This window comes from Scyliorhinus torazame, chromosome 4 (assembly GCF_047496885.1).
Source record: "Scyliorhinus torazame isolate Kashiwa2021f chromosome 4, sScyTor2.1, whole genome shotgun sequence".
Lineage (NCBI taxonomy): Eukaryota > Metazoa > Chordata > Chondrichthyes > Carcharhiniformes > Scyliorhinidae > Scyliorhinus > Scyliorhinus torazame.
This window is the reverse complement of record NC_092710.1, coordinates 299,882,676-299,907,529: the sequence shown is the minus strand read 5'-3', so window position 1 is coordinate 299,907,529 and position 24,854 is coordinate 299,882,676. Positions and strand designations below refer to the sequence as shown.

The 24,854-nt window shown below is 45.6% G+C and overlaps 1 protein-coding gene across 1 annotated transcript in view; it reads right to left on the bottom strand.

Annotated features, from left to right (window-relative positions):
* cdc40 (cell division cycle 40 homolog (S. cerevisiae)) overlaps positions 1-24,854 on the bottom strand; it is a 243,394-nt gene that overhangs the window by 174,061 nt on the left and 44,479 nt on the right. Inside the window, exon 3 of the mRNA XM_072500007.1 lies at positions 15,719-15,848. Within this exon, the coding sequence (XP_072356108.1) occupies positions 15,719-15,848 (130 nt within the window). The remainder of the gene's footprint in view (positions 1-15,718; positions 15,849-24,854) is intronic.

The following is a 24,854-nucleotide window of genomic DNA, read 5'->3' as shown; positions in this document are numbered from 1 at the left end:
CTGAGGCCCCCCATCTCCCCGGATGGACATTAGATAGCGGGATGTTTCTCGGTGCTCAGAGTGCTGAGAAACACCCGGCTAATCACACTACGAAACTCAGTCCCCATTTGAGTAGATCATACCCAATTACCTGAATGGCCATAAATTAGGAGAGGGATTCCGTACAACGAGACCTGGGTGTCCTCATACATCTGTCACCGAAGGCAAGCATGCAGGTGCAGCTCGCGGTAAAAATGGCAAATGGCATGCTGGCCTTCAGTGCATGAGGATTCGAGTACAGGACAGGGATGTCTTGCTGCAATTATGCAGGGCTTTGGTGAGGCCACACCTGGAATATCGTGTGCAGTTTTAGTCTCCTTATCTGAAGAAGAATGTCCTACCTATAGAGGGAGTGCAGTGAAGGTTTACCAGACTGATTTGTGGGACTGACATACAAGGAGAAATTGAATAGTTTAAGAGTGTATTCGCTTGAGATCAGAAAAATGAGGGGGGCTCTCATAGAAACCTATAAAATTCTAACAGGACTGGACAGAGTATATGCAGGAAGAATGTTCTCGATGATGAGGGTGTCCGGAACGAGGGGGCACTGTCTGAGGATATGGGGTTGATCATTTAGGACAGAGATTAGGAGACATTCCTTCACCCAGAGAGTGGTGAGCCTGTGGAATTCGTTACCACAGGATGTCACAGAATTTACAGTGCAGAAGGAGGCCATTCGGCCCATCGAGTCTGCACCGGCTCTTGGAAAGAGCACCCTACCCAAGGTCAACACCTCCATTCTATCCCCAGAACCCAGTAACCTCACCCAACACTAAGGGTAATTTTGGACACGAAGGGCAATTTATCATGGCCAATCCACCTAACCTGCACATCTTTGGACTGAGGGTGGAAACCGGAGCACCCGGAGGAAACCCAGGCACACATGGGGAGGATGTGCAGACTCCACACAGACAGTGACCCAAGCCAAAATCGAACCTGGGACCCTGGAGCTGTGAAACAATTGTGCTATCCACAATGCTACCGTGCTGCCCCTATAGTTGAGTCCAAAACACTGTGTGGTTTCCAGAAGCAGTTAGCTATAGCACTTAGGGTGAAGGGGATCAAAGGATATTGGGGAGCAGACTTCAAGGGCGAATGGCCTCCTGCTCCTATTTTTTTCTCTGTTTCTATTGTCTCTAATTATCTACTCACCAAGGAGCCTTCTTTATACAAGCAAAATTCCATTAGCCCTTACTTTTACGATGCTTTAATGATTCCTTTTGTAGCCACAAAGCCTGGCTGTCTTTCAAACCAGGATTTTTAAAAACATTACTGCAGCAGTCACATATTCACGAGCACAAGTTTTTAACCCTATTGCACCAAATACAAATAGTACAATATATCTGAAATTCCTACATTCATCACAAAGTCACATATCATCCGTTACCATTGCTGGGTCAAAATCTTGGAATTCTCTTCCTAACAACACTCTGGGTGCACCTACACAACATGGACTGCAGCGGTTCAAGAAGGAAGCTCACCACCACCTTCTGATGGGTAATTTAGCCATGGGCAATAAATGCTGGCCTGACCAGCAATTCTCACATCCTATAAATGGATAGAAAAAATTCTCCCCCTCACCCTTTAACTCAATATCAGTGTCTGTGTTTGAACAGTGCCCCACCAGTGCAATACTTCAGTGTTAATAATAATAATGCGAGTGGTTAGCACTGCTGCCTCAGAGTGCCAATGTCCCAGGATAAATTTCGGTCGAGTGACTGTCTGTGTGGAGTCTGCATGTTCTCCCAGTTTCTGCGTGGGTTTCCTCCGGGTGCACGTATCCTCCCACACTCCAAAGATGTGCAGGGTAGGTGGATTGGCCATGCTAAATTGCCCCTTCGGGTCCAAAGGTGTGCAGGTTAGGTGAGGTTACATGGTTACAGGGATAGGGCAGAGGGGATGGGCACAGGTGGGGTGCTCTTCTGCAGGGTCGGTGCAGACAGGATGGGCTGAATGGCCTCCTTCTGCACTGTAGGGATTCTATGGTCCAGTGGTCTCAGGAAGGGAGAAGCTACCCCTAGTTCACTTCTCCTTGGGAAAGTGGCAGGAAGGGTGCTGTTATAACCTGCCTACTTACCATTGGCTGGGGACTAATGACTATCCCACAATCCTGTAGGAGTATGAGCTTCCCCAATGAGGGGGGCGGAGAAACCATTAGTAAACTCCTAGTATAAATAAAGCTGGCCAGTTCAGGAACCAGCAGGAAGAAGTATGTAGCCAGGGAAGTTACTGCTACTGTTATGTATATATGTTATAGTAAATAAATGTTATTACTTTGTATCCTTAAAACCCGTGCTGGATTCTTCGGGGCCCTTACAAAACTGGCGACGAAGGTTAAAGTGAATAGCTGTCTACACTGCTGAAGCCAGCTCCCTGGATTTTTGTTGGATACAGGTTGGAAGTTGGTTTCTATTATACCGTGCCTCTGTACGGACGTTTGGATGTTTTTGATGCTGCGCTGGAAAGCTGGAACCAGTACACACAACGGATGCGTTACTATTTCCGGGCAAACAATATCACCGAAAACGAGCGCCAGGTGGTCATATTGCTCACCGCCTGCGGCCCGCCTACGTTTGGGGTGATTAGGAGCCTTACGTACCCAGCTGCGCTAGACACCAAAACGTTTGATGAACTTGTGAATATAGTGGGGCAACATTTTAACCCAACCCCGTCCACGATAGTCCAGCGTTACCGGTTTAATACCGCTGAGAGGACCCCTGGAGAATCCCTTGCCGATTTTCTATCCAGGCTACGCAGGATTGCGGAGTACTGTGACTATGGTGAGACCTTGTCAGAAATGTTACGCGACCGTTTGGTTTGCGGTATTAACAATGCGGCCACCCAGAGAAAGTTCTTAGCGGAGCCAACATTGACTTTTCAACAGGCCATTCAAATAGTATTGTCCCGAGAGAGCGCAGAACGAGGAGTACAGGAGCTACAGGGAATGGAAGTGCATGCCTTGGGGCGCAACCCCTTCCGTCCGAGGCAACGTCCGGACTGATGCCAGTGGCTGTCAGACATACCTCCCCGAAGGGAGCCTTCTCCAGAGCCAATGGATGAGGAGCCATGTCCGTGTCAGACTTGTAGGCGCCGACCCCGTCGCGGACGGCGGTCCTGGGGGCGCCAGAGGCGCCGTCGTTCCGACCGAAACTGGGACCAGCCCAGGGGCCGTAACTGGGACCAGCCCAGGGGCCGTACCTTCCATGTGGATGAACCTGCGGCGACTACTCCGGAGGACGTGGAGACGGAGGACGACTGCCTGCAGCTGAATTGTGGGGCAGCTCCCCATGTGGCCCCCATTAAGGTGATAGTACGGGTCAATGGCCACCCGCTTGAGATGGAGTTGGATACTGGCGCAGCGGTCTCCGTGATCGCCCAGAGGACATTCGACCGCATCAAGCAGGGTATGCAGACCCTTACATTAACCGACTCACAGGCCAGGTTGGCCACCTACACGGGGGAACCACTGGACATTGCAGGAACTACAATGACCCCTGTTGTTTATGGATGCCAGGAGGGGCGTTTCCCACTTATTGTGGTGCGCGGCCATGGGCCCAGCCTGTTGGGTCGGGACTGGTTGCGCCATTTGCGGTTGCAATGGCAGCACATCCTCCAAACAGTTTCTGAAGGGTTGACTGAGGTGCTAGGACGATACCCAGATGTATTCCAGCCTGGTTTGGGGAAAATAAAAGGGTCCGTAGCCCGTATCCAAGTCGAACCAGGAGCCACGCCGCGCTATTTCCGGGCGCGCCCAGTGTCTTACGCCTTGCTCGAGAAGGTAGAAGGGGAGCTCACTCGTTTGGAGAGTTTGGGTATTATCAGACCCGTCCGTTTTGCTGACTGGGCAGCACCAATTGTACCTGTAATGAAGCCAGATGCCACAGTTCGCTTGTGTGGCGACTATAATCTTCCAGTGAACACGGTTTCCCGACTCGACCGATATCCAATGCCTCGCATAGAGGATCTCTACGCGAAACTTGCAGGTGGACTCTCGTTCACAAAATTAGATATGAGTCACGCCTACCTGCAGTTGGAGCTGGACCCTGCCTCCCGATCATATGTAATGATTAATACACACCGGGGCCTGTATGAATATACACGGTTGCCCTTTGGAGTATCCTCTGCCTGCGCAATTTTTCAACGTGTTATGGAGGGCATTTTGAGAGGTTTACCACATGTGGCTGTCTACCTAGATGACGTTTTGATTACAGGGATGTCGGAGCAGGAACATTTGGAAAATCTGGAGGCTGTCCTTAGACGCCTTTCGGAGGCTGGAGTCCGTTTACGTCGCACAAAGTGCGTATTTCAGGCAAAGGAAGTAGTCTACCTAGGTTATCGGGTGGACCACGAAGGTTTGCACCCCGTCGCAAAGAAGGTGCGTGCAATTCAACATGCCCCCGCCCCGACTGACACTTCGCATCTTCGTTCTTTTCTCGGTCTCGTAAACTATTACGGGAAGTTCCTCCCCAATCTGGCAACTACGCTGGCCCCTTTGCACCTTCTGCTAAAGAAAAATCACACCTGGGTTTGGGGTCAGCCGCAAGAAACCGCTTTCCGGCGGGTAAAGCAACAATTGTCGTCGTCTGGGTTACTATCCCACTATGATCCTGGAAAGCCTTTGCCCGTCACGTGATGCATCCCCGTATGGTATTGGGGCCATCCTGTCCCACAAGATGGAGAACGGGGCCGAGCGACCGATAGCTTTCGCCTCCCGCACATTGACTGCAGCGGAGAAAAAGTACGCGCAGATCAAGAAGGAGGGCCTGGCAGTGGTTTTTGCGGTGAAACGCTTCCACCAGTACGTGTACGGCTGCCATTTCACTATCGTGACTGATCATAAGCCTCTGCTGGGACTTTTCAGAGAGGATAAGCCAATACCGCCCATTGCTTCTGCACGGATCCAGCGCTGGGCTTTGTTGCTTGCTGCATACGAGTATTCTCTGGAGCACAAACCAGGTACACAGTTAGCAAATGCCGACGCACTGAGCCGATTGCTTTTATCGACCGGCCCCATGTCGACCCCCACGACCGGTGAGGTGGTTGCAACCCTAAATTTTATGGACACCTTGCCTGTCACGGCATCACAGATCCGTGAGTGGACCCAGACGGAGCCAGTCCTATCAAAGGTTCGGCACATAGTCTTGTCTGGTGGACAGCTCCCAAGCGAGTTGCGGGCATTTTCCTCCAAGCTGTCAGAATTCAGCGTGGAAGACGGCATCCTCTTGTGGGGGACGCGTGTGATTGTCCCGGAAAAAGGCCAGGAGCTGATACTAACAGACTTGCACAATGGGCATCCAGGCGTGACCAAGATGAAAATGTTGGCCCGGAGTTATGTCTGGTGGCCAGGCCTCGACACCGACATTGAGAAGGTGGCCCAAAACTGCTCCATTTGCCAGGAGCATCAGAAGCTTCCGCCGGCCGCGCCCCTACATCACTGGGAATGGCCACGGCGGCCTTGGGCACGCTTGCATGCAGATTTTGCAGGCCCTTTTCAAGGATCCATGTTCCTTCTACTAATTGACGCCCAGTCTAAATGGCTAGAGGTGCAGAAGATGCAGGGGACAACGTCCGGCGCAACAATTGAAAAGATGAGTTTATCGTTTAGTACGCATGGCCTCCCCGAGGTGCTGGTCATGGATAACGGCACTCCATTCACGAGTGAGGAGTTTGCGAGGTTCACGAAGATGAACGGCATCCGCCATATCCGCACTGCCCCTTACCACCCGGCTTCAAATGGGTTGGCAGAGCGCGCAGTGCAGACATTCAAAAGAGGCCTAAAGAAGCAGTCTTCCGGATCAATGGACACGAGACTGGCTCGCTTTTTGTTTACATACAGGACCACCCCCCATGCAGTGACTGGGGTAGCTCCCGCAGAACTCCTAATGGGCCGGAGACTTCGCACCCGCCTTAGTATGGTTTTCCCGGACATTGGCGCAAAAGTACGCCGCACACAAGAATGGCAGGGACAGGGATTTTCTCGGCATCGGCCGATTCGGCAGTTTGCGCCCGATGACCCAGTGTTCGTTCGGAATTTTGCCGGTGGTGCCCAATGGGGGAATCCTCGGGTCCACAGGCCGTGAATGTACAACCGTTGCGCCGTTCATCATGGAAGTGCCGGTCTCCGTATCGTTACACGCCGCCTGATCCAGCGCCGCGTGCAAATGGTGTCCGGCCTGTGGCCAAACGAGCCCGACGCCCTCCTTCGCCAGGGTCTTCGGTGGATTCCTTGGACTTTGGGGGGGAGGGATGTTATAACCTGCCTACTTACCATTGGCTGGGGACTAATGACTATCCCACTATCCTGTGGGAGTATGAGCTTCCCCAATGAGGGGGGCGGAGAAACCATTAGTAAACTCCTAGTATAAATAATGTTGGCCAGTTCAGGAACCAGCAGGAAGGAGTATGTAGCAAGGGAAGTTACTGCTACTGTTATGTATATATGTTATTGTAAATAAATGTTATTACTTTGTATCCTTAAAACTCGTGCTGGATTCTTCGTGGCCCTCACAAAAGGTGCCTTCTGACATGGCAATGGAGAAATTGTGCCCTTGTTTCACCACAGCTCAGTTTAGGAAAAGATGAAACACCTACTTTATTGGGAGGAAAATCCTGAGGCTCAAAGGGAAAAAAAAATACTTTGAGCAACTTTAAAAAAAAAAAAAAGATCTTGTTTTGTGCTCGACTCATGTGACTTGCCCATTTTAACTAAATGATTAAAGAATGATCTTGTTCGTAATCATCGGTTATATTTTTAGCATTTATTTGTGGATGCCTTTTCCAATGGGTGGACTTCGTAATAAATAAAAATGAGATGCAGTGTATTTATTTATGTATTCATATCCGAACAATTTATATTATTAATCCAAAGTTGTAAGGCTATGCATCCCATTTATTGTACAATACGAGTTGTAATGTAATAAACCACAGGAACATTCTCTCTAGGTTTGCATACATGATCAGAATTCACTTGGGGGAAATCAGAACACAGAGCCTCTCTGCAAATTATTGTTTGTGGATGGAGAACACACAGAGTTCAGATAGCCTCAATCATATTCACCCACCAGATTCTGACCCCCAACTGATATGCTGACACTTTGGGGCAGCACGGTAGCATTGTGGATAGCACAATTGCTTCACAGCTCCAGGGTCCCAGGTTCGATTCCGGCCTGGGTCACTGTCTGTGCGGAGTCTGCGCGTTCTCCCCGTGTGTGCGTGGGTTTCCTCCGGGTGTTCCGGTTTCCTCCCACAGTCCAAAGATGTGCAGGTTAGGTGGATTGGCCATAATAAATTGCCCTTAGGGTCCAAAATTGCCCTTAGTGTTGGGTGGGGTTACTGGGTTATGGGGATAGGGTGGACGTGTTGACCTTGGGTAGGGTGCTCTTTCCAAGAGCCGGGGCACTCGATGGGCCGAATAGCTTACTTCTGCACTGTAAATTCTATGATCTATGACTTTCCTTATTTGTTATAAATGGCTACTTCCTCCATTGAAAGTCACTGAATGGCTACCTCCTCCATTTAAAGTCATTGAATATTTAATATGTACTTTCTCTGCCCACAGAAAGATCATTTATCAGTTACACCTCATCACAAATCATTATATGTTTATGTCCCATGAGAAACGGCCTATTTATGTCTCCAGCGAGATGAGCTTCCCAGAATCGTTTTCACCTACACTATTGTCACACTGTTCAATAATGTGCTTTTCTGGTCTACATTTCTGATCAACAATAAATCATTTCTTTCTGTTGCATCATTATCTCTCCATCTTTCTTTTTAAAGGTACCTTAAATTGCACTAACCTGAACGTATTTGTCCATTATTCCGTCTAGAAATCTGTTCTCAACACACATGTGGAATCTGTTGACTAAACTTAGTTTTAAATATTCTTACATCATTACATCATTTACGGGCAGCACGGTAGCATTGTGGATAGCACAATTGCTTCACAGCTCCAGGGTCTCAGGTTCGATTCCGGCTTGGGTCACTGTCTGCGCGGAGTCTGCACATCCTCCCCGTGTGTGCGTGGGTTTCCTCCGGGTGCTCCGGTTTCCTCCCACAGTCCAAAGATGTGCAGGTTAGGTGGATTGGCCATGATAAATTGCCCTTCGTGTCCAAAATTGCCCTTAGTGTTGGGTGGGGTTACTGGGTTATGGGGATAGGGTGGAGGTGTTGACCTTGGGTAGGGTGCTCTTTCCAAGGGCCGGTGCAGACTCGATGGGCCGAATGGCCTCCTTCTGCACTGTAAATTCTATGATAATCTATGATTATCTCTTCCTCTATTTACATAATCTGCTTTTATCACCAGATCTACAAACTTGTTTTACTCCAATATCATGGCTGGAATCATCTTCCCAGCCCCTTGGGAGGCAGCTTGCTTTGTGGGGTCAGGAAAGTAGCAAAACTCTTTGGGATAGCTATCCTATATGGTCCCATCTCAGGGTAAGCTTTCCTGGTGAGGGCTGCCTTTGGAATCCCAAACCACTCAATGGAGATAGACAGACAATGATCGCAAGTAATAAAGTTTCTATCATGGGCCATTTGCTGACATCATTGGAATTTTTCAGGGTCACATGGCCTCCCCCACTGTGTCAGGTGCAGCCTCTTAGTTGGAGGTTCGAAGGCCATCTGAGGCTAAATTAAATACTGTATCAGATAGCTGCAAGGGGAAAACAGTTCAAGTTGCAGCCGTCGATACTCTTGTGGAGAGGTTTCCCCTCCACCGAAGCTCTTCACAGCCTTGTTTTTTCTAAACTAACTGGAGCTTTTTTCAGTCCTCCATTTGAAGCATTCCCTCTTCTTCAGCAGGACATGTCTCTCCCAGTGGGACTGCTGGCAGGATTCCCATGCCCCCATTGACTGGTTATCCTTAATTGGATGGCAAATGCGGGGGTTGTGAATTGGCTACCACCCTAAAGATCTCCACCACTGACGCATCTCTGACCTAAGCAGGGTCAGAGCTCAGAAATGGTCCTAGTGACCTGTGCTGAAGATGTCACACTTTCTGTATACCTAAACGAATCAACATCTCCTCCCTTCACAGAATTGTGAATCCAGCTCTTGGTCTGTAACATTATAGGTAGTGAATGAGGAACATCAGCCATGTTAGAATGGCGGACCCAGACCCGATGGGCTGAATGGGCTAATTATGCTCCTATATCTTATGAACTTATGAATTGTAGCAGTGCAGTATGGGACCATTCAACACATCATGTCTGCACCAGCTCTTCAAATGAGCATTATGACTTACAAAGAACAATACAGCACAGGAACAGGCCCGTCGGCCCTCCAAACCTGTACCAGTCATGATGCCATCCTTGGCCAAAACCCTCAGCACTTCCTAGTGCCGTATCCCTCTATATCCATCCTATCCATGTCGAGGTGCCTTTTGAATGCCGTTAATGTATCTGCTTCCACAACCTCCCCTGGCAGTGCGTTCCAGGCACTCACCACCCCCTGCGTAAAAAAACTGCCTTGCACATCTCCTCTAAACTTTGCCCCACAGACCTTAAACCTATGCCCCCTGGTGATTGACATCTCCACCCTGGGAAAAAGTGCCTGCCCATCCACTCTATCTATGTAAATACATGAATAGGATGGGAATAGAGGGGTACGGACCCCGGAGGTGTAGAAGATTTTAGTTCAGACGGGCAGCATGGTCGGCGCAGGCTTGGAGGGCAGAAGGGCCTGTTCCTGTGCTGTACTTTTCTTTGTAATTTGTTCTATCCATGTTCCTCATAATATTGTAGACTTCTATCAGGTCACCCCGCAACCTCAGTCGTTCTAATGAAAACAGTCAGAGTCTATTCAGCCTCTCCGCATAGCTAACACCCCCCCCAGACCAGGCAACATCCTGGTAAACATCCTCTGCACCCCCTCCAAAGCCTCCACGTCCTTCTGGTAGTTTGGCGACCAGAATTGTGCGCAATGTTCCAAGTGCAGCCGTACCAAGGTTCTATACTTAATAAGGTTTGATACAACTATAGCATGACTTGCCAGTTTTTATACTCCATGCCCCATCCAATGAAGTGGAGATGCCGGCGTTGAACTGGGCTGAGCACAGTAAGATGTCTGACAACACCAGGTTAAAGTCCAACAGGTTTGTTTCGAATCATTAGCTTTCAGAGCACAGCTCCTCCCTCAGGTGAGTCTGAGGAAGGAGCTGCGCTCCAAAAGCTAGTGATTCGAAACAAACCTGTTGGACTTTAATCTGGTGTTATAAGACTTCTTACCATCCAATGAAGATAAGTATTCCGTATGCTTTCTTGACTACGTTGTCCACTTGTGTTGCCACTTTCAAAGATCTGTGGACCTGCACGCCTAGATCTCTCTGACTTTCTATATTCCCAAGAGTTTCGCCATTTACGGTATATTTCCCCTCAATGTTAGACCTACCAAAATGCATTACCTCAATTTGTCTGGATGAGGGGCTGGTTTAGCACAGTGGGTTTAACAGCTGGCTTGTAATGCAGAACAAGGTCATCAGTGCGGGTTCAATTCCCGTACCAGCCTCCCCGAACAGGCGCCGGAATGTGGCGACTAGGGGCTTTTCACAGTAACTTCATTGAAGCCTACTTGTGACAATAAGCGATTATTATTATTATTTGTCATTTCTCTGCCCAATTCTACAACCTATCTATGTCCTGCTGTATCCTCTGACAACCCTCAACACTATGACTTGGTGCCATTCTCCGACCTTTTCCCCGTAACCCTGCACATTGTTATATACACGTAATCATCTAATGCCCTCGTGAATGCCTCAATTCAACCTGCCTCGACCACACTCCCAGGCAGTGCATTGCAGGCCCGAACCACTTGCTGTGAGAAGAAGATTTTTAAGCCACACTTTCAATTCTCTAACAAAAGAGAAAATCTCACTCTGTCTGGCAGCATCTGTAGGGAGAGAAAAGAGCTACCGTTTCAAGTCCAATGACTCTTTGTCAAAGTCAAATTCAATTCTCTAATGTGCTTGACCCGCTGCCCATCTTTGTGTGGTTTAGGTAACAATGCAGAGCTTATTACCTCTGAGTTTCTGCATTTTAATTTGAACCCTAATTTCTCAAACTCTTAGCACAAAATAATTTCTAGCTCTACCCATGTCATTAGTTCCTCCGTAGACCATAACAATTGGAGCCTCGGCACATCTCCAACCACACCCCAATCACCCTCACACTCTCAAGTTTTCTTCCACCCACTTGTACTGCTTCATGGTTCTGTGGTCAGTTTGCCCATTCCCCCTGAAGTCCTGTTCTCATCTAACTGCACAGTTTATTTATTTTTAGTTCCTACCCATGGTAGCTCCAGAAGGATCACCAGCTCAAACATATTGCAACTCTGGTACTGCACAATGCAACCACAATGTATTTTTAAGGTTTGTAAAGAATGCAGGAATTTCAGATACATTGCATCCATATTTGGTGCAGTAAGTGTTTAAAAACCTGGATTAACATGTGTATGACTGTTGCAGTAGTGGTTTTAAAAATCCAGGTTTGCAAGCCAGCTAGACCTTTTTGGAGAAGTGCAATTAAAGCATCATAAAAGCTTGAGCTGGTGGATTTTTGTTTGGATTAAGAGGGTTCCCAGTGGCTTAGTTCATTAAAGACGGTGTGTTTCAGCTGGGTAAGATGATGTAACTAATAGGAGGAGCTAGAGTGCATTTTGCGGAAAAGCAGGCAGCTTGGTTTTCGATTGTGATGTAAACAGAAGTCAAGCATCTGCTCTCGATACAGTTCAATTAAAGGTCTGTCTGTAGACACACCAGCAGTTTCTTTCCAAACAGCTCAGAGAGTTAGTTGTGTGGCTGGAAGGCAAGCTGAAACAAGCTGAGCAGCAGCTTCTGAAGAAATACAGCCAGAGTTTCTACAGTGTTCTGACAGGGTCAGGTCTTTCTTTAAAGCAGTCAAAAGATCTCTCTTTCTCAAAGTGGAGTTTCCAGACATCTCTGTTCAGTATGTATTCCTGAGTGCTAACTGTATTAAAAAGAGGATTAGGATCTGAGGTGTTTCTGTTGTTTGAATGGAAGTAAAGATAGCAGTTAAGGGTTAGTGTGTACTGTATTGATTAGTATTGTTTAAGGGGTAACTGTAAACTATTTTTTTGTGTGATGTTAAAGATACTTTAATACTGTGTTAGTAATAAAGTTTGTTTTAATATACCATAATCCCTGTTTCGGATTAAATTACTCCTGGAGTGAGGTATCCTTTCCTCAAAGTCTTACAAAATTAAAGTCATATATTGGGGTTTCTATCCAGTATCCTAGCCACTGTTGTTAGGGTCAGGTCAGGGATCGTAATAGGTAACCTAGTGCAATGTATATTTCCACAACTGCAAGATGGGGAGTGCTATCAGGATAAAAGATCTACAACATAAATAAATACAGACGGTCAGTTGAGGACAAAACTGATGATGGGATTCATTTAAAACACAGCTGGATGCTATGATGGATGGCAAGTGGGGAAACATTCCAGGTTCTTGCCTTGACAAATAAGCTCCGATGAGTCCTGGAATAGTGAGACCTGTGTATGAGGAGAGATTGAGTTGGTTAGGAGCTCAGAGGAATGAGGGGGGATCCCATACAGATCTGTAAATTTCTAACAGGACTAGACAGGGTAGATGCAGGAAGGATGTTCCAGATGGCAGGGGAATCTAGAACCAAGGTTCACAATCTAAAACTGAAATGGGGAGAAATGTCTTCACCCAGAGAGTGGTTGGCCTGTGGAATTCGCTACCACAGAAAGCTGTTGAGGCCAAAACATTGTATATTTGCAAGGAGTTATATATATCTCTTGGGGCTAAAGGGATCAAAGGGTATAGGGGAAAGCGGGAACAGGTACGGAGTTGGATGGCAGAGCAGGCGCAAAGGGCCAAATGGCCTACTCCCGTTTCTATTTTCTATGAGTTGGCATATTGGCAATAAAGGGCTCGGGAGGTGTGTGGAGGGGTATAGGTTGGCAAAGGGCTATAAAAGGCCATGGGGTGGGCCTGGAGGCTTGGTTTGCATAGGGGCATGAGGGGCCATGGAGAGTTTGTGGGGGTGAGGGTGTGAGGGCTCGAGAGTTTTTGTTTTCTTTCTTTTTAGTTTCATATTTAGAATTTACTAAAAGTGCAAACTAAAGCTTATAATTATTTTATTAGGTGTAATAGACTGTTATTCCAATGTCACCCACTGACCACAGATTCTAATGAGCTGGTATACCTGGCTAATGATTCTCCATCCCGATCTCAGCTCATCTGCTGTCTAAACAGTAATTTGTACCGTTCTTACTTGTGGACTATTCCAATGCATCCCTGGCCAGCTCCTATAGTTCACCCTCCACTTAAGCAGATCAAAAATTCTGATACCTGGGCTAAGTTCTGTTCGCCTATCATACCTGTCCTTGCAGATTTTCACTGGCTCCCATTGAAACAAAGCTTCAATATCAAAATTATCATCCTCGTCTTCAAAGCTCTCCCTTTCTTTGTCAATTATTCTAGCCCTTCAGCCCTGAGATATCTACCAAGGTGCAAAGGACCGACCTCTACATCTCACTGTCTTTCTTTCCTTCTACATTTTTGCATAGAATTTACAGTGCAGAGGGAGTCCATTCGGCTCATCGAGTCTGCACCGGCCCATGGAAAGATCACCCTACCTAAGCCCACACCTCCACCCTAACCCCATCTAACCCTTTTTTTTGGACACTAAGGGCAATTTAACATGGCCATTCCACCTAACCTACACGTCTTTCGGCTGTGGGAGAAAACCATAGCACCCGGAGAAAACCCATGCAGACACGGGGAGAACGTGCAAACTCTACACAGTCAGTGGCCCAAGCCGGGAAACAAATCTGGGACCCTGGAGTTGTGAAGCAACCACTGTGCTCCCGTGCCGCATCTGGTCATCTGCCGAAAGTCTCATGTGACTTGGCATCAGATTTTGTTTGTTACTGTTCCTTGAAGCACCTTGGGTCCTTTTATTTCATTAAATTATACAAATGCAATTTGTTATTGTTGCTAACAGAGCATATATCCTTAAAGTGTAATTTACAGCATGCAGGCAGTGATTTTCCAACAATCCACCTGAATCCACATACAAGGAACTAGAGACATCAAAAGTTATCATTGTACTCATATGTATTAAATTAACAGTAAATGTTCTCTTTTCTAAAATACCTGCTTAGAATCCCGACATTGCGGAAGGAGGCCATTTGGCCCATCAAGTCTGCATGGACCCTCCGAAAGAACACTCTACCTAAGCCCACTCACCCACCCTATCCCCATTAATCATGGCTAATCCACTTAATCCACAGATCTTTGGATACCAAGGGGCAATTTAACATGGCCAATCCATCTAACCTGCCAGCCAGTGGGGGCAATGGTGAGGAAAAAACAGATCGATGGAAGAAATTAAAATAAATTGATATCAATAAAAATGGGTGAAGGTGTAGGAGAGTGTTCACAGTCTAAAGTTATTGAACTCAATGTTCAGACCGGAAGGCTGTAACATGACGAAACAGATACGGTGCTGTTCCTCCAGTGTCCGCTAAATTACACAGCAACTTTCCCGCAGGCCACGGATGGACATGTGGGCATGAGAGCAGGATGGCGAGTTGAAATGGCAAGTGACAGGAAAATCTGGGTCCCGCTTGTGGACGAAGCGAAGGTATTCTGCAAAGCAGTCGTCCAGTCTGCATTTAGTCTCTCTAATGTAGAGTAGACCACATTGGGAGCAGCAAATGCAATAGACCAGACTGAAGGAGGTGCACATGAGGCGCTGCCTCACTTGAAAAGAGTGTTTAGGACCTTGGATGGTGGGCAGGGAGGAGGTAAAGGGGCAGGTGTTATACCTTCTGCGATTGCATGGGAAGGCGACGTGGAAAGAGGGTGAGGTGCTGTGGGGTAATGGAGGCTTGGACCAGGATACCCTGGACGGAACGTTCCTTGCAAAATGCTGACCGGGGAGTGAGGGGAAGATATGCTAGTGGTGGTATCATGTTGGAGTTGGCAGGACTGGGGGAAGGATGATTCTTTGAATGTGGAGGCTGGTGGGATGAAAAATGAGGACAAGGGGACCCTATCCTGGTTCTGGGAGGGAGAGGAAGGAATGAGAGTAGAGGTGCAGGTCCTATAGCCATGTCTTTGGTTTGGAGGAAGTGAGACATGAAGTTCAGCCAGACGAAGGAGAGTGGTGGTATATGGGGATTGTTCAGACCTCTGTTCGAGGAATAAGTGGAGAGCCCTTAGACCATCCTGGTGGGGAATGGAGGTATAGAGGACACCCATGGTAAAGAGGAGGCAGTTAGGGCCGGGGAACTGGAAGTTGTTGATATTATGTAGGCCATCGGAGGAATCGCGAATGTAGATGGGAAAGGGACTGGACACGAGGAGAGGATATGGAGTCAAGATAGGAAGAAATGTGTTCAGTGGGGCAGGAACAGGCTGACACGATGGGCCTATCAGGACAGTCCTGTTTTTGGATTGGGGGAGGAAGTAGAAGTGAAGATAATTCAGAATATATCTGAATTAGTTAAGATAAGAGATCACCTATAGATAGCCACTGTTTTCACTCATGGGCCAACTTTATACATGTAGTGCAAACAAATCTCACAACAAACAAGTGGACATGTCACAAACGGCCTGTTCTAAAATGTATCACTGAACACAACTTGAAGGGAATTTTTTTTAAAAAAAGTACATTGAAGCTTACCATAGGAATGGAAGGTTCTCCTCTGCTGCTCAAACATGAAGTCATTGATATGGGCCGATTCAGTATACCCAGACAGCATATTTCTAGGGGCAGCCATCTGCTGCGTCCTGAAAGGGTTCACTGGACCAATCTGAAAAATAAATAATGTGTCCATTTGGTTAATTTTTCTGACTGACATTCAGTGTTATGGAGTTTCAGTCACAAAGCGTACCAGCTTCCCCGAACAGGCGCCGGAATGTGGCGACTATGGGCTTTTCACAGTAACTTCATTGAAGCCTACTCGTGACAATAAGCGATTTTCATTTCATTTTCATTTCATTTCAAGCATTGTCCATTTGAAAGCACACAGCAGAGTCACTAATTTAACATTGACACTCAAATACTTATATTGAAATATAAAATTAACAAATACTAAATCAAGTCAAGACAACCAGCTGGGTAAAAATTGTCCCTTTTAGGAGGAAAAAGGTCAGAGACTGCAAATTACATTTGAAAAATGTGTCCCAATAGGGAATTTCTAACATGGCATTATTTAAATGAAATCATCTATCCATTAGCTGCAGTAATAATTTTGAAACATTGGTATTAAATGGTTTTGTCTAGTTACAAAATGCACTAAATAACACAGCAGTAAGATAACATTGACAATGACTTGATCAAGTAGAATTTTATCCTGAGCTGTCATTAAGGTAAAAATAGCATGGATAGGTAAAACAAATTCCTGAGAAAAGCAAATGGTAAGTTGGCCTTTACTGTGAGGGAATTGGAGTACATGAGTAAGAAGGTCTGTGTACATCTTTGGTCTTTGTACACTTAATGGTGCAACAAAGATTCACTAGATTCCTGGAATCAGAGGGTCGTCATATGAAGAGAGATTGTGTAGAATGGGACTATGCTGTCTGGAGTTTAAAAGAACATGGGGGTGATATTTTTGAAACAAGATTCAAGGTGTTTGAGAAGGGAGTTGCTGACAGGCTGTTTCTTCTGACTGGAGAGCCTAGATTAGAACAAGGGGGCATAAACTCCGGATAAAGTGATAGCCATTTTGATCTGAGGTGGAGAGAAAATTCTTCAAATCATAGGGCTATGGATTGAAGAATTTTTTTTTTTTTTTTTTTGAGTATCCAATTCATTTTTTCCAATTAAGGGGCAATTTAGCATGGCCAATCTACCTAGCCTGCACATCTTTGGGTTGTGGGGACGAAACCCACGCAAACACGGGGAGAATGTGCAAACTCCACACAGACAGTGACCCAGAGCCGGAATCGAACCTGGGACCTCAGCGCCGTGAGGCAGCAGGGCTAACCCACTGCGCCACCGTGCTGCCCCCCGGCTATGGATTTTTGAATCCTCTACCCCGGTGAACTGTGGATGCTCAGTCATCGAATATATTCAATGTAGAGGTTGAAGGATTTTTGTGCTCTTAAGGGAATCAAGGAATATGGGATTTGGGTAAATGGGGGTCGAGGGTCAGTCATGAAATTAAATGACAGAGCAAGCTCAAGGGGCAACATAGCATACTTCTGTTCCTCTTTAGTTCATGAGGAAAGAAATACGTTTATCAAAAAAAATTTCATAGAAAATAGTCCAAAAGTACAATGCTTTTAGTTTTAAGTGGGTTTAATTTAATGTTTCTGTGTCTGGGAGGGTAACTTCCTGCTGGACAAAGGTGTTTGTATGTATGGGGGTTGGATTCAATTCCAACTGTGCTTGGAGAGGGTTATGGCATGAAGAGTAAATAGAAGTAAGTCATTGCTTAGCAACAGGAGGCCTCTTTGCAGAGGGAAGGGCTTTCTTTTGTTCTTAGTTTTAACTAGAAGCCAGAGCAGTTGTAGACAGGGCACTGGGGAGTGAACAGCTCTCTATTCTGCTAAGAGAAGCTGGGCAGGACAAGGGAGTTGCAAAGATGGAAGCTTACTAAGGAACAAGATAAATTCCAGACAAATTAAGACAGAAAGAATGTTTGGAGTTAAGAGAACAAAGACCAGGCTATTGTTCAGAAGAATTCAAGGAAACGTAAACACAGAGGGCGGGATTCTCTAATCCCGCAACAGTGTGTCCATGCCATTGTAAACGCCGTCGCGCCAACCCCATGACTAATTCTGGCCCTTACAGGGCGCCAGCACGGCAATGGAGCGGACCACGCTGCTCCATCTGCTGATCCCGGCACGTACTGGGCGCCGCGGGATCCGGGCATGCGCAGTGGCGCCGTGCCAACGCGCACAGTGGCGCCGGTGCCACCGCACGCATGCACAGTGGCTTCCGTCAACGCGCCGGCTCCGACGCATCATGCCGCAGGATTACAGGGGCTGGCGCGTAGGAAAGGAAGCCCCAAGCCAGAGGCCGGCCCGCTGATTGGTGGGCCCAATCGCGATCCAGGCCACATCGGAGGCCCCCCCGGGGTCGGACCTCCCGTCCCACACCACAAGCCACTCCCCGACCTATCCACGCCGTGGTCCCACCGGCTGAGAGCAGGTGCGGACGGCGCCGGCGGGACTCGGCGTTTTCACGACAGGCCGAGAATCAGTGGGCCGGCCCTGTAGAGCTCTGCGGAGAATCGTGTGCCGGCGCCGGGGCGTCATGGCGCGATCCGCGCCGGTCACGGGGATTCTCCGCACCGGCCCCGGGGTGAGAGAATCCCGCCCCTGGTTCTAAGTTAGAGACAATTGCAGTAACCAGATTTAAAGCAGGAAAGCAGACTTCAGAGGCAAATCAAAGTGATGCCACTTTACTACAGTTTGGAAATAGAGTTTAAGCAATTGTGAACAGTTCGTACAGCGGTCAAGCCAAATAAGTCTTCAAGAGATTAGTGTAAATCTTAGAGTCGATTCACTGTTAAAAGTGGAGTGGAAGTTCTGGTTTAAGAGTAATTTGTAAAATCTGGACTGGATTTTGGAATGCAAATCATTGAGGAAAAGCATTATTGTGAGAGATTATTTTAAGCCTGTTTTTGGGAGTGGAGTCTGGAAACTTTCAGGTGTCAATTACCTGGCGGGATTCTGAGGAGAAAACCACAGACACTAACTTGGGTCAGAGCGTAGTATGTTTATTTGAGAAACAATCTGTTTGCTTAAAAGAGACTTGCTACTGGGACCATTATAGTTTAAGATGTACTTTTTAATGCATGTTAATCATAAAGTCTCTGTGTATAGGTGTTAAGTTAAGAGGGGATTAAAGGCGTGTTGTATAATAATCAATCTTTTCATGTTTAAGAAATGTTTTTTGTTTTTTAGATAGATAGAGTACCCAATTCTTTTTTCCAATTAAGGGACAATCCACCTACCCTGCACATCTTTGGTTGTGGGGTTGAGACCAACACAGACTTGAGTAGAATGTGCGAACTGCACACAGTGACCCAGAGCCGGGATCGAACTTGGGTCCTCGGCGCTGTGAAGCAGCAGTGCTAACCACTGCACCACCATGCTGCCCAATGTTTTTCCTTGTTGATAAAACTAATTAGCAATCCTGTGATTCTGTTCCTTTATGTTTTTTTTTAAAATTACTATCTTTTGAACCAAGATTCCATTATGGGATCTTGCCATCCAGTTATATCAACTGGGATTGTAACATTCGGTACGTCAAGATATTGTTATGGGCCATCTTTTCGCATTTTGTCAGGTAATGTTAACTGCAATGTTTTTGCCAGATTTAACAGTCTGCTTTTAGTCTCTGTCCGTAAGGTACTGCGTGTGACCGTCTCCATCCCCAAAACTTCAGAGCCTCTGAAAGAGCCACTGTCCACAATACACTCCCTACTTAAACTAGAATACCACACCTGAAAAGCAACCTCAATATGTTCACCCCTCACTGTCTTTAAGTTCACTAAGCCAATCCAATAGACAGGCTGTTATCGCCCTCGGGCCTCCAATTTGTTATGGGCTAGGGTTTAGCGAATCACAGAGTGTATCATGGAGTTCACCTGACCCACAACTTTTAATAGATTGTGGTATGGGGAGCACACGGCCCACTCTACAGGTGTGGTACAGCAGAAATGGAAAAGTATTTTTTAAAGCAAAACAATGTTTATTCTATGAACTCAAGTTAACCTATTTAAACCATAGTGAACATCTTACCAACCATTAATTCAAATACAACCCCCAAAGAATGCAACACTAAATAATCCTTAAGCTGTCCTTTTAACATCCATAAGACTTAAGAAAGAACTTTTAACAGAAGCATATCAGGTTAAAGTCATACTGAGAGCAGTTATTAGTTTTAAATCACCAAAGGATCGATTTACAGTTTTTAGATTACAGAGAGACTAATACCCCTTCTGGCTGTGACTGCAGTTATCCAGCTCTGAAAACGTAACTAAAACACACCCTGCAGGAAACAACCTAAAACAAAAATAAAAAGCCGACAGACAGCCCAGCTCCACCGACACTCTGACATCACTGATAAACACCCATTTCTTAAAGGTACATTTCTTAAACACCCATTTCTTTAAGGTACTCTCACATGACACCTTCCCCAAGAAAAAAAAAAAAACCATTAACTTCAAGACGGTTTCATTTTTCACCTTTTCACTATCCTTTAAGAAATGCACAGTGAATATACTTTTTCCGTTTAAAAAAAAACAACACACGCAAACACGTATAATAATATAGTCCATTATTTTGTTTTCCCTCCAACTGGAATCCTTCTCGATTGACAGTCTCTTTGAACAAGAGGGTCTCCGCACGATCCGTCCATTTCTCTACGTCGCGGCATTTCTCTTTAAAGTCACTTTAGTTCAATCTGATCATGTTTCCAACACGAGCATTGGTTATCACAGCTTTCAGGCAGTCAAATAAGAACATAAGAACTAGGAGCAGGAGTAGGCCATCTGGCCCCTCGAGCCTGCTCCACCATTCAATGAGATCATGGCTGATCTTTTGTGGACTCAGCTCCACTTTCCGGCCCGAACACCATAACCCTTAATCCCTTTATTCTTCAAACTATCTATCTTTATCTTAAAAACATTTAATGAAGGAGCCTCTACTGCTTCACTGGGCAACGAATTCCATAGATTCACAACCCTTTGGGCGAAGAAGTTCCTCCTAAACTCAGTCCTAAATCTACTTCCCCTTATTTTGAGGCTATGCCCCCTTGTTCTGCTTTCACCTGCCAGTGGAAACAACCTGCCTGCATCTATCCTATCTATTCCCTTCATAATCTTATATGTTTCTATCAGATCCCCCCTCATCCTTTTAAATTCCAACGAGTACAGTCCCAGTCTACTCAACATCTCCTCGTAATCCAACCCCTTCAGCTCTGGGATTAACCTAGTGAATCTCCTCTGCACACCCTCCAGTGCCAGTAAGTCCTTTCTGAAGTAAGGAGACCAAAACTGAACACAAGACTCCAGGGAGAGCCTCACTAACATCTTATACAATTGCAGCATAACCTCCCTAGTCTTAAACTCCATCCCTCTAGCAATGAAGGACAAAATTCCATTTGCCTTCTTAATCACCTGTTGCACCTGTAAACCAACTTTTTGCAACTCATGCACACACAGGTCTCTCTGCACAGCAGCGTGTTTTAATATTTTATCATTTAAATAATAATCCCTTTTGCTGTTATTCCTACCAAAATGGATAACCTCACATTTGTCAACATTGTATTCCATCTGCCAGACCCTAGCCCATTCACTTAGCCTATCCAAATCCCTCTGCAGACTTCCAGTATCCTCTGCACTTTTTGCTTTACCACTTATCTTAGTGTCGTCTGCAAACCTGGACACATTGCCCTTGGTCCCCAACTCCAAATCATCCATGTAAATTGTGAACAATTGTGGGCCCAACACTGATCCCTGAGGGACACCACTAGCTACTGATTGCCAACCAGAGAAACACCCATTAATCCCCACTCTTTGCTTTCTATTAATTAACCAATCCTCTATCCATGCTACTACTTTACCCTCAGTGCCATGCATCTTCATCTTATGCAGCAACCTTTTGTGTGGCACCTTGTCAAAGGCTTTCTGGAAATCCAGATATACCACATCCATTGGCTCCCCGTTATCTACCGCACTGTTAATGTCCTCAAAAAATTCCACTAAATTAGTTAGGCACGACCTGCCCTTTATGAACCCATGCTGCGTCTGCCCAATGGGACAATTTCCATCCAGATGCCTCGCTATTTCTTCCTTGATGATAGATTCCAGCATCTTCCCTACTACCGAAGTTAAGCTCACTGGCCTATAATTACCCACTTTCTGCCTACCTCCTTTTTTAAACAGTGGTGTCACGTTTGCAAATTTCCAATCCGCCAGGACCACCCCAGAGTCTAGTGAATTTTGGTAAATTATCACTAGTGCATTTGCAATTTCCCTAGCCATCTCTTTTAGCACTCTAGGATGCATTCCATCACGGCCAGGGGACTTGTCTACCTTTAGCCCCATCAGCTTGCCCATCACTACCTCCTTGGTGATAATAATCCTCTCAAGGTCCTCACCTGTCATAGCCTCATTTCCATCAGTCACTGGCATGTTATTTGAGTCTTCCACTGTGAAGTCTGACCCAAAAAACCTGTTTAGTTCCTCAGCCATTTCCTCATCTCCCATTATTAAATCTCCCTTCTCATCCTCTAAAGGACCAATATTTACCTTAGCCACTCTTTTTTGTTTTATATATTTGTAGAAACTTTTACTATCTGTTTTTATATTCTGAGCAAGTTTACTCTCATAATCTATCTTACTCTTCTTTATAGCTTTTTTCGTAGCTTTCTGTTTTCCCATAAAGATTTCCCAGTCCTCTAGTCTCCCACTAATCTTTGCTACTTTGTATGCTTTTTCCTTCAATTTGATACTCTCCCTTATTTCTTTAGATATCCAAGGTCGATTTTCCCTCTTTCTACAGTCCTTCCTTTTTGTTGGTGTAAACCGTTGCTGAGCACTGTGAAAAATCGCTTGGAAGGTTCTCCACTGTTCCTCAACTGTTTCACCATCAAGTCTTTGCTCCCAGTCTACCTTAGCTAGTTCTTCTCTCATCCCATTGTAATCTCCTTTGTTTAAGCACAAAACACTAGTGCTTGATTTTACCTTCTCACCCTCCATCTGTATTTTAAATTCCACCATATTGTGATCGCTCCTTCCGAGAGGATCCCTAACTATGAGATCCTGAATCAATCCTGTCTCATGACATAGGACCAGATCTAGGACCGCTTGTTCCCTCGTCGGTTCCATTACATACTGTTCGAGGAAACTATCGCGGATACATTCTATAAACTCCTCCTCAAGGCTGCCTTGACTGACCTGGTTAAACCAATCGACATGTAGATTCAAATCCCCCATGATAACTGCTGTACCATTTCTACATGCATCAGTTATTTCTTTGTTTATTGCCTGCCCCACCATAATGTAACTATTTGGTGGCCTATAGACTACTCCTATCAGTGACATTTTCGCCTTACTATTCCTGATTTCCATCCAAATGGATTCAACCTTATCCTCCATAGCACCGATGTCATCCCTTACTGTTGCCCGGATGTCATCCTTAAATAACAGAGCTACACCACCTCCCTTACCATCCACTCTGTCCTTCCGAATAGTTTGATACCCTCGGATATTTAACTCCCAGTCGTGACCATCCTTTAACCATGTTTCAGTAATGGCCACTAAATCATAGTCATTCACGATGATTTGCGCCACCAACTCATTTACCTTATTCCGAATACTACGAGCATTCACGTAAAGTACACTTATGTTGGTTCAACAAATGCATGTTGAAACTCCGCTGTCCACCGAACTGTTAGATACTCCTCAAGGAAAGTGACTTGGGCTTTTCCAAATTCACTTTTGGCCAGGTTTATCACCAAACCCTGAAGTTGATCGAATAACTCCATCAGATGTTTAAAATGTTCTTTCCATGTCTGGCTGAAAATTACCAGATCGTCGATGTATACCGCACAATTGGGTAATCCTGAAACAACTTTGTTAGTTAACCGCTGAAATGTGGCTGGGGCATTTTTCATGCCAAATGGCATAACTTTGAATTGGTATATACCATCTGGAGTCACAAAAGCTGAAATCTCCTTCGCCCTATCGGAGAAATGTACCAGCCAGTAACCTTCAAGTAAATCCAGTTTGGAAATAAAAGCTGATTGTCCCACTTTCTCAATGCAATCCTCCAAACGTGGGATAGGATAAGAGTCCATTCTTGTAACTGCATTAACCTTTCTACAGTCCACGCACAACCGTTGGGTTTTGGTACCATCACTGTGGGTGAGCTCCATTGGCTACAACCAACTTCAATTATGCCATTTTTAAGCATACTCTCAATCTCATTGTTAACTGTGCCAATTTTAACGGGTTAAGTCTATATAGATGTTGTTTGACTGGAGCAGCATTTCCCACATCTACATCATGTATAGCCATTTTAGTACTTCCCAATTTGTCGCCACAAACTTGCCCATGTGATATCAATAACTCTTTCAGGTCAGTTTGTTTTTCCTCTGGAAGGTAACTCAATAATCTATCCCAATTTTTAAGAACATCCTCATTTTCCAATTTAATTTGAGGTATGTCAAATTCACAGTCATCTGGATTTGGTTTGTCACTTTGAATTAGAATAATTAAAACCTCCTTTTTCTCTCCTACCTTTCAAAGTACCTTTTCAGCATATTCACATGACACACTCGGTGAGTCTTCCTTCTATCTGGTGTTTTTACCACATAATTCACCTCACTTAATTTCCTTTCAATCTGATAAGGTCCACAAAACCTAGCTTTTAAAGGCTCACCTACCACTGGTAACAACATTAAAACTTTATCTCCAATGGCAAAACTATGAACTTTGGATGTCTTGTCCGCTACCCCATTCATCACATTTTGTGCAACTTTTAAATGTTGTCCAGCCAATTCACCTGCTCGATTTAATCGTTCCCTAAAATTTGACACGTCATCCAATAATGTAATTTCCGATTTTTCACTCACCAATTTTTCCTTAATCAATTTAAGTGGTCCTCTTACCTCATGATCAAAAATTAGTTCAAAAGGACTGAATTTGGTTGACTCATTAGGTGCATCCCTAATTGCAAACAGTACGAATGGAATTCCTTTATCCCAATCCTCTAGATAATCGTGACAATAAGCCCTCAACATTTGTCTTTAATGTCTGATGCCACCTTTCTAACACGCCCTGAGATTCTGGGTGGTA